The following is a 10517-nucleotide window of genomic DNA, read 5'->3' as shown; positions in this document are numbered from 1 at the left end:
AGCTTAAAAAGCAAGGGAAACGTGACTACTAAACCACACCAACTGACCCTTAAAGACCATGGTCAGGCTGATGCCTGGGGAAGTGAGGGAAGTCTTCCTAAGTATCATCTGATCGTTATTTCCCCCCTGTAAGAAGCACTAGCATCTCCGATGTGAAATTCAAGTACAAACCCCATAATTCCCTTGAGATGGCTTTGATGGAGATGCCCACGAGTAGCTGTGTTTCAGCCGCTTCTCCTGTCGGTGCAAGATCATAAGGAAGTGGCTGAATTGTGGGGGGCTTTGGCAGGTTAAGGGCATTTTCATTTTGTCTACTGTTATTCAAATAAACATCTTGGCAGCTTCTCTTTCTGTTCAGCCTACGTGTTCATTTTCTTCATCTGGAGTTTCTAGGAGGTTTTGGGGTTTTTTTTTTGCCCAGATACAATTTTTAACCATTCAAGTGGTACTTCTTCAGTACTCTTAATTGCGTGTTCAGTAGCTTCATCAGCTTAGGCGGAGGTGGCAGGCGTAATATCAAGAAATTAATTAACATTCTTAAAAGGATCCTTCCTCTGACCTAGGTGATGTAAATTAAAGCATGAAGGTGTTCTGGTGAAGATGTGGAAGTATTGCTGGTTTGTTTGGTGGGGTTTTTTTTAATATATAACTGGATGGAAGAGAATTAAAGAGAGTCACTGGCATTAGTGATTGAGTCTGATCAAATCAGCTTTGCCAGTTTTCTGGCTGCTGCTTTGACATGGCCATGTAGCATCCAGCAAGGACCGCAGTGGAGCTTCTCCTCTTCTAAGTGCTCTTGAAATCTGCTCCTGAGAGCAGAGAGTGGACATCCAAGCACTTAACAGGGGTGTGCTGTGAGCAGAGAGGAGAAGTGCATTAGTTTTTACGACCTGTAAGCAGTAGCTGCTTCGTTATTTTTAAAATGCTCTGCTGTCATTTTGAAGTGTTCCTTGCTTGAAAATATCCAGAGGAGCTGTACGCATTTTTCCTGCAAGAATTGGTTATTAGCATAGGTTGATGTTTAAGCGTTTTGTGTTTTTTGGTTGGGTTTGTTTTTTTTTTTTTAATCGAAGGAAAAGAAAATAATTTTGGAGTCGATTGAATGGGCTTTCATGGGAAGCACTCCAGGCTCCAGGTGGGAGCTCTTCCCAAGGCATCACCTTCAGCGATGCGCAGCTGTGTCTCCCGCAGGTCTTCGTGCTGCCAGTGCCTGCTGCTGCTGCTGCCCCACGGAGAACCCCGACACCCGGCAAAGGAAGCCGTGAGCAGTGGGTTTGGTTGCTTGCGGACGCCTTTCCCCTCCTCAATTCCCTCCTCTGCTCCGAGAAATGCAGGCTCTGGTAGAGCTGCCCATCTAAAAAGCACTTTGTGTATTTTAAGTTCTTTAAGCTCAGCTCATAGCAGCGGTGCTGACATCTGAGCAACCTCATGTGTTTCTTTAGTTAGATGATGTCTGTAGTCCAAAAATAGATTTTCGTATTAAAATACAGCTGGGGAAGGAAGCTCAAGCCATGTCTTGCCCAACAGACATGGGAGAAACCAGGTCTTGCCGCAGAGCTGCTCTGAACGCGCGGTCACCAAAAACCATCAGTCCGCCTTTTGAATAAGTGTCGGGAGCTGTAAAACGTGGAATACGGATGAATTCTTAGAATCCGCACTGCGTTCGGGCTGAAATGTTGGCAAATGGCCGGGTTGCTCACCTGCGGCACGTGGGCGTTGCTGCAGGTGGGACTGGGGGCCGGAGGGGCCGGGGTGCTGGGGGGGACGGTGGTGGCGTGCAGACCTGCGCTGCGTCTCCAGCTGACCCCGCTGAGCCGCTCACGATTCTATTTCAACTTCACAGGCGAGGAAGCGGAGAGAGATGTAGGCTGACCAGTGACTCCGAACCCCAGGCAGCGAGGAGGGGGCAAAACTGGGGATAAAAACGTGGAGGTTCCCCAGCCTGCCGTGCTGTCCCCCACCAGGTACGTCCTGGTGGCATGGGATGCTGCCTCTTTTTTTTTCAGTCTTACTTTATTCCTTTTTTTTCCCCCCAAAGATTATCTTCAGCGCTACTGTGCTGTGCAGCTGGCCTAATGAAAAGGTAAAAAATAATAAAGAGGAAAATAAGTGGTGTTGGATCTGCTCCAGAATGAAAAGGGGGTTACTCATGGTAAATTGAACAGTTTGCCTGGGGGGAGATAGCTCTTGTTTTCAGATGCGTGGCTCTGGCTGGCTGCCCTGAGCTCACGTGGTGGGCGCTGGAATTGTGCTCCGAGATAAAGACTTGGGTTTGTAATCTAGATGTAGCAAAATGAAAATAAGCCCAGGTTTGCTGGAGTCGTAGGAGCTTGCGTGGAGCTGATCCTGCCTGTGGGTGGGTGCTCGGGTCGTGTCCCGTGGCCTCACCCAGCTGGATTTCTTCATGTAACGGGCATCTAGCACACGTATTGGAAGGCATTTCAAGGATGAAAAATTGAAAATGAAAAATATATATGAAAATAAAAAAAAATAGGAGATGCTGAGTGCTGCAGCTGCCTGGCTTTTGCTTTTTAAATTATTTTGTCAGTTAATGCAGATGTGGTGGTTTGGTTTTTTTTCTTAAACTAGTCTTGAAAAATGGCACCGGCTACCCCAAGAGAAGCAGGAGTGTGGAGACAAACCCGAGCTCTCTTGTTCAAGAACTGTCTTATTAAGTGCAGGACTAAAAAAAGCAGCGTTCAGGTAAGCGGCGTACTTGTTTACTGCTGCCTTCGTGTTGCAGTTATTCTGCATTTAAGTGGCTCCTGAGTCAGGCAATGCTCTGTTTTATTACGCTTCTGAAGCTTCAAGGTCTGCTCTGAATTTGGGGTTGAAATAGGCTTTTCCAGAAGGTATTTTGGGATCCTTTGGTTGCAAATGCATCCTAATGTGGAAGGCATTATCCAGAAAATGTCCTTGAATTAATATTGCAATCTTAATGCACTTTTAAAAACTCTTGCGCCCAGAACTGAGCACTGTGGTGGGATTAAACCTCTCCAAAGGATTTTTATCCTTTTCTAACGATTTAGCCCTGTGCATGGGTGATGCGTGTGGTACTTTAAGCTGAATTTTGAGGTGAAGAAGGGACGGTGCAGTGCTTGGTTTAATGGTTCATGGCTTGTGTTTTGCTGCTTTCCAGATAGCATAGGTCTGCTGATACTTGAAGCGTGCAGAATTTATCCCTTTGTACCTTGGAGCGGCTGCTCAGGCTGCCGAGGCATGCGATTAAAATCCTGCTGCAGCGCCAGAGAAGGATTTGGCGTTAAAATTACTGTGGCATTGAAAACGTGCGGGGAAGTTTACAGTCAAGTAATTAAACTCACAGTCCCTCCTTTAATCTTCGTGTAACTAAGATAAACTTCTGGAAACTCTTCTTTTGACGACTGCTCTTTGAAGCTTTCATATTTCTTTCTTTGGACAGGAGGTCCTTTTCCCACTCTTCTTCTTGTTCTGGCTGATTTTGATGAGCATGATGCATCCGCACAGGAAATACAGCGAGGTCGCCAACACCAACCTCGGCACGCTGGATACCTCCATGCTGGTGAATTTTGTCATCGGGTACACACCGCCCACCCGAATGGCACGAGAAATCATGAAGAAAGTGGCTTTTGATAACTTCGAAGATGGTATGCAGAACTGAAGCCTTTTATTTTTCTCAGTCTATCTCGTGCTGTGGCTGGGGTTCAAAGAGGGAGCTCGCTGTCACTGCTGACAGCAAAAAAAAAAAAAGGCATTTCTTTTCCATCGCAGATAGAGAACAGACTGGGAAGGTGTTGGGGTTTTTTTGTTGCTGGGTTGTTTTGGGTTTTTTTTTTTTTTTTTGCTTGATTGGCAAATGTTCTGGCACTGCCATCTCAAAGCCGTTCGCATTCTATTGCAGCCAACGAGTGTTATGTGGCCACGGGAAAGGTTTTTGGAGGACCCAAAGGCGAAGTATGAAAAGCCCCTGAACAGCTCTAGGGCTCATCAGTTCTTGTCCTGGGGCAAATTCAGGAAATGATACTGTCCTGCAGATACATCGGGTCGCATTTTCTGTGCTGTTGTCACTATCGAAACACCATTTCAGTTTTATTTTTTTTTTTAAATGACCATTCCCATTTATGCTGTGTCACCTTTTGAAAGCAATTTTTCTTTTTTTTTTTTTTTTTCCCTTTTGACGTGCTCTGCCTGCACAGCTGACACAGCTGGTGGGAACTCGTCTCTGCAAAACCACTCTGATGTATTTTTAGTTTGGTGTCTGTGATTCTCTTCCCTGTGGTATGCATGCTTCAAAGGTGCCGCGGAGAAACAGCCCAGCCCGAGATCTGCGTTTTCCTTACGGGTGCCCTCAGCTCAAACAGTTCCATGTCCTGCCTTCGCAGCCATCTTCCTCCTGTCCTCTGCTGAAGTCAGGGGCAAAATACCATGTTTCCCCCTTACTTGCCCCTCTGCGCAGATTTAACCTGCCCTTCTTGCAAAGCACTGGTTTTGGAGTGCTGCTGCCAGGGCAGGTTTAGGTTGGACATTAGGAAAAACTTCTTCACCAAAAGGGCTGTCAGGCTCTGGAGGGGGCTGCCCAGGGAGGTGGTCGAGTCCCCATCCCTGGAGGGATTTTAAAGAAGGACAGATGAGGTGCTTAGGGACAGGGTTTAGTGGTGGGATGGCAGGGTTAGGGGAACGGTTGGATTTGATAGTCTTTTCCAACCAAAGTGATTCTGTGATTCTAAGAGGATGGGGGTGCAGAAGCTCTTGGAGCAGCAAAAAATGGTGGGGGAAAAAGGGGGAAGACTCGGGGGTAAATTTGAATTACCCACCCTGCTGCTGAGCGGCGCTCCTGCAGGTTCCTGTGCAGGAAAACACTTCCTTGACTAGGACAAAAATACACCACTATATATATCCCAACCCAGATAAATCATTAATGATTAGCCTGGCACTTCTTTAAAACACCATTGCACAGTTTTCCTTCCTGCTGTGCTGATACCTAAAATCAACAGGATAATTTCTTCCGTCTCGCAGGCATCATCACAGAGGAGTATTTAAGCGAAGAGGAGCTGCAAGAGGCTAGCGCTTCGAAACCCTCCAACTTCGTGGGGGTTGTCTTCAACGATGCCATGTCCTACCAGCTGAGGTTTCCCGATTCGGTCGCGATGTCTTCTATTTATATGGAATCCAGAGGTAATCGTGCACGCTCTTAGATGTGCGCTGTAAGGGGATAAACTGAAAAATCGGACCCTCTTTTCCTTTTCTGGCTGGATGTTGGATATATTGGGGTTTGGAAGTTTTTTCTACCATTGAGGGCTCTCTTCAAGCTTCTTTACGTTGGGGATAGGATGGCTGTAACTCCAGCTTTCTGCATTTTGAAATGCCCTGCTTTATTCTGCAGCCAGTTGCTCCAACCTGCGGAAAGGATGTGAATCGGTAACGTACTGGAGCTCGGGGTTTACGGCTCTGCAAGCCTGCATCGATGCTGCCATCATACAGGTAACTCTGAACGAGTAACACAAGACCAAGGAGACCCGAAGCTGTGGACTGCCTTGGCTCCGAGCGTTTTTCTGATGCTGTCTATTAGTGGTGTAAAATGCCATATCAAAAATTAGCTTGAATCCGATGAGCAGGCAGAAGATTTCACCCGAGTTTTGCCGTGTTTTGTACAGAAGTGTTCTTGTCCAGCTGGATAATGGAGACATTTGTCTTCATTTGGGTCCAAACGAGCCTGAACCACACATCAACCATGCCTGGAGGTATTTAAAAGGATAGATGAGGTGCTTAGGGACATGGTTTAGACGTGGGATGGCAGGATTAGGTTAACGGTTGGATTCTATGGTTCTATTCTATGATCATGGCAGTTGTCGGAACGCGAAGGCTTGTCAGTGCTCGCCCCAAAATACTGTTTAAGCTGTACCAAAAGGGGCTGCAGGATTTGCCTTGCTATTTTATTGTCAGGATTTGTCAGCGATGCCCTTTTTCCTGTTTCTCTCCCGTTGTGCCGCTCGCGGTGGGAGCGAGTCTCATCTTTTTAGGCGATGGGAATTGGAAAATCGTTCGTTTTATCTCCAGGTGTTCAGATAGGCTCCAATCCCCGTGCTTTTGGACTGGGATTTGGGGACAGTAAGGTTTCGGGGTCCCCAGCTCCCTCCGTCAGCGGGGATGGAGAGGACGGTGCCACACGCTGGTGTGGGGGGGCTGAGCCGGGGTCGCTGCCGCTGGGTGGGATGGGGCTGTAAAATCAGGAGCGATGCCAAAATATCTCTTCCTTCTCTTCCTTTCAGCTGAAGACTAATCAATCGGTTTGGGAACAACTTGAATTGACAAGAGCAATGGTCATGGGAGAGGCTGCCGTGGTGGAAATAGATAATTTTCCTCGTGCCATCATTTTAATTTACCTAGTGATCGCTTTCTCACCGTTCGGGTATTATTTGGCCATTCATATTGTGGCAGAAAAGGAGAGGAAGTTGAAGGAATTCTTAAAAATATTGGGACTTCATGACACCGCCTTTTGGTACGTGAGTCTTTGGTATGACCTGTTCTTTATAAAAGAAACAGAAAATATATAAAGACATAGTAAAAAAAAAAAAATAACACTTTCTAGGAAAGCCGCTCTATCTCATCCTCCAGTTTTTTTAATGGTTTTCAGTCTGGTGAACTGTAAACAGCCTGGAAGTGAGATACTCTGTAAAATCAAACAGAGATACTTGCAGTATCATGAAACTAGGAATATTTTAGTAAGTAAATGCTGTTGCACTTATGCATGTAAAGTTACGCCAGACTTAGAGGGATTAAATGTGATGATGTACAGGACTTCTATGTAGTTTGGTTTTTGCTGGCTTTAAATATTTTTGGCTCATACCTCCTTTCCTGGAGGCTCAACAGGTAGCCTGCAGTCTCTTCTGAGGGTTTATCAGCAGCATTTCTGTGACACGTGATTAAATGAATCTCACTCTATAGTTTTAATGTGACAGAGCCGTCAAAGCAACAGGTTTTAATTTGTTTCCTTACCCCGATGGAAATTCCCCTGTGCAATATAATGGGTTTTTCTCTTCAAAATGAGAGGATGTACTGATTTGAAATCATGGGTAGCTGCAGAGCTAAACGTGGGTTTAGCTTTGCCTTCTGCCGCGGCGGCCGACGGCGTTTTAGCGTCTTGCCCTCCTGCACCACAACAGCCGGCTGGGGTTGCCTGGGTTATTTTTTTTTTTTTCTGGTTGCTTTTGTTTTATTTCTGCACCCGAGCTCTTTTCCTGGCAGTCAGTTCTGTTTGCTTGCGGTACATCCTTGGTAGCGAAGCTTATTTAGCCGAGTCCTTCACCCGCAGCACTGGTCCACTGTCCCTGCTCACACATCGGCGTTGAGCATCTCTGGTCTGGAGAAAACCATTTTACTTTCCCCAGTGTGAAATGGGAGCAATCCGCAAAGGCAACGCGGCTTTGATCGGCCGCTGAATACAACTCAGCATCTTGCTTCTGAGGAAGATGTGTCATTTTTTACTACATGTACCCGATCCACCCTTTTTTTCCTCGAGATCAGAATTGCTCATGGACTTGCATCTCTACTTTTTTTTTTTTTTTAAAAAAAAAAAGGATTTTATTACCCTGCACAGCTGCTGGAATGACGAGTGTATTAAACTTTAAATAGAATTTCTTTAATTATTAAAACCTACTACTCAGTTACCCTCTTTTGGTTATACCAGGGAATTAATTATGCAAGTTAAAGGGAAAAAAAAAAAAAAAAAAGGAAAAACATGAATCATCTAATTGTGTCTTTCCGATGCCGTGGGTACTGATGTGTGTGCTCTAATGCCAGGAACAGTTACAGGGGTGTTTACAAGAGCTCTCTTTATCTGGGGGCTCTTGTTTTGTTGCAAGCTTGTGCTTTGGTGCAGCTGCCCGGAATATTAAAGCATGGTAGTTTTAGCTATTTTTGTGTGTGAATAATTCAGGCTGGGAATTCATTGACTGGTTTCTGTTCTTCCCCCCTCATTTTTGCTCCTAGGCTTTCTTGGGTGCTGCTCTACATGAGCCTGATTTTTGTCATGTCCATTCTCATGGCGGTGATTGCGACGGCCTCTTCCCTCTTTCCCCAGAGCAGTGCCTTTGTGATATTTCTCCTCTTTTTCCTGTATGGAATCTCTTCAGTAAGTATTCCTGCTCTCAACGAATTCGGTCATTCCATCCCTGTGGTATTTTTTTTGTCCCTTCCCATCTTACCTTGTTCCCTCCTAAAGCATTTGGGACAAATGCAGCTTCTGTAGGGCCGAACGGTGGCGGGTGCCTCACCTGCCCTCATCCCCTTCCCTGGATCCGCACTGGTTTGGGATGGATGTTGCACAGGTCTCAACCATCACTATCAGGAATATCTTTCCTTGCTGAAGTATCTGAGTTTGCAATCATCTGTCTTTGAACTGAAGGCACTGTACAGCACCGTTTCGAAGTCCAAACCCATGCCCGCTTCTAAACATTTGCTCTTGCTACATCATGTAATGATAAAACCCTAATGAAAGGTCAGAGAATTAATTCATACAGCAAATTCCTTGTCAGAGTTCATAAGCAACCAGGGCAGAGACAGTTATTTCGTTACTGTCTGTCATTACAGAAGGGGGACTGACCAGGCTGTATATGCCCCCTCAGCCATAGCACTCCTTAGTTCTCTTTTATAACTATTTTTCTGCGCTCTATCACCTGGCATGTCTGGGAAATCTGTCCCTCCCGATGGCCTGTTGGTAAGGGAAGTGTGGGATGTGGGCGAATGCTGTAGTGACTGGACCAGGAAAATGATACGGTTATCAGAGGCAAAACTGAAGCTTTTTACTTCATTTTTTCTATACCTTGTATTATTGGGGTTTTTTTAATCTAACACCTTCGTATATTTTTTTTAATCCGTCCCTAGGTTTTCTTTGCACTTATGCTGACGCCTCTATTTAAAAAGTCAAAGCACGTGGGTATAGTGGAGTTCTTGGCAACGCTGGCTTTTGGTTTTGTGGGCCTTAATATCGTCCTGCTGGAAGATTTCCCCAAGTCTTTCGTGTGGATTCTCAGCCCCTTGTGTCAGTGCAGCTTCTTGATCGGCGTCGCACAGGTAAATAACCTTCTCCTCCGGCTGCAACCTCGTCGTGCTCCTTTGTCTTGCATCGTTTTCAAACGGGTAGTGATATATATTCTTAAATATATATATATATTATTATTTTTTTAATAAACTGATGATGGTGGGGAAAAATGCCTCTTTTAATAGCTCCCCATGGCAATTTAGTGTCAAGTAAAAGACAGCGCACCACCAAGCAACTCTTGTTCCTTGTGTTCGTTGCCGTGATCTCAGACACTTTTCCATTTTTTTTTTTTTTTTTTCCTGCCTGCTGCTAAGTGCCCCGTGCCATCATGTCTTGCCAGGCCAGCGCAGCGCCGGTGGGTAACGTCTCTGTTGGTCTGTGTGTGTTGGCAGGTCATGCATCTGGAAGATTATGAAGATGGTGCAACGTTTTCAAATCTAAATCGCGGTCCCTACCCGCTCTTTATCTCTCTTATTTTGTTGGTGCTGGATAGCATATTTTATCTGCTGGTCGCTGTCTACCTTGATCAGGTTATCCCAGGTACGTTCCTCAGAAAAATTGAACTGAGTTGTGCTGGCATCACCGATTCCCTGAAGTCCCATGTCCCCGAGGCTGGCGCGGCTGCTGGCATTTCTGAATTACTTTCAGCTGCTGTTCGCAAATCTATTTTACGCCGTGACTCGGAATGCTTTTAGCTGAAATAATTTATATCCTATTAAAGCTGTGAGAGGTGAGGAGGGCTGTTAGCATGTTTAGAATCGATGGCCTTTAGCTACACCAGGTAAACTTGGCTTCCCGCTTTCTAAAGGAAAAGCTTCCTTACCGGGTTAACGAGGGGCTCAGCCTTTGCAATCTGCTCTTGCAGGGTTGAAAATCAAAGAGTGCTCTGCCTGTTCCAGACCTTTCCTTGAGACGGCAGTAGTTTAACATGAAACGTAGAATAAAGTTGTTAGTCTTTTGACTAATGCCTGATCAAGCCCTTCAGCTCTTTGCCTCTGATCTCTTTGGCTTTATATTGCCCGCGTTTAAGTCGCCGTTCTTTCAGCACTGGGGGTTTCTCTTGCATAGAGAGAGATTTGCACGTATATTTAAATACTTGGCAAAACTGGAACCTGCTAGCAGTGCTGATGGCAACCGTGGCTTAAACGCAGGTCATGTAAACTCAGCTGATGAAGTCCCTCCAGAGTGGAGGTGTGGGCTGGCTCCTGAGCTTTTAGCAGGATGCCTCGTGGCTTTTGTAGCTAAAACCCAAAAGCTGAGGAATATCTGCGGTTACTGTTAAGAAATTGTCTTTTTCCCTTTACTGTGCAGGGGAGTTTGGACTACGTCGCACGCCGTTCTTCTTTATGAAGCCCTCGTTTTGGGCAAAGCGCAGAAAAAATTACAAGGAGCTGTATGAGAGCAGCATCAATGGCAGTTTGAGTTTCAGCGAGATAGTTGAACCCATGCCTTCCGAATTTCAGGGGAAAGAAGCCATCAGGTACAATTCCTGCCCTGT

The 10517-nt window shown here is 45.7% G+C and overlaps 1 protein-coding gene across 2 annotated transcripts in view; it reads left to right on the top strand.

Annotated features, from left to right (window-relative positions):
• Positions 1-1848: 1848 nt before the first annotated feature.
• The window catches only part of ABCA5 (ATP binding cassette subfamily A member 5), a 33679-nt gene continuing 25010 nt past the window's right edge, over positions 1849-10517 (top strand). For both annotated transcript variants that reach the window (XM_009646150.2, XM_035901548.1), the window contains exons 1-10: positions 1849-1964; positions 2590-2703; positions 3422-3626; positions 4996-5154; positions 5363-5460; positions 6249-6478; positions 7969-8110; positions 8863-9051; positions 9412-9559; positions 10331-10499. In XM_009646150.2, the coding sequence (XP_009644445.1) occupies positions 2599-2703; positions 3422-3626; positions 4996-5154; positions 5363-5460; positions 6249-6478; positions 7969-8110; positions 8863-9051; positions 9412-9559; positions 10331-10499 (1445 nt within the window). In that variant the 5' untranslated portion in view covers positions 1849-1964; positions 2590-2598. The remainder of the gene's footprint in view (positions 1965-2589; positions 2704-3421; positions 3627-4995; positions 5155-5362; positions 5461-6248; positions 6479-7968; positions 8111-8862; positions 9052-9411; positions 9560-10330; positions 10500-10517) is intronic.

Source organism: Egretta garzetta, unplaced genomic scaffold, assembly GCF_000687185.1.
Source record: "Egretta garzetta isolate BGI_Z169 unplaced genomic scaffold, ASM68718v1 scaffold19, whole genome shotgun sequence".
Lineage (NCBI taxonomy): Eukaryota > Metazoa > Chordata > Aves > Pelecaniformes > Ardeidae > Egretta > Egretta garzetta.
Note: the sequence above shows the minus strand (reverse complement) of the source record. Positions and strands in the feature narration are given on the sequence as shown.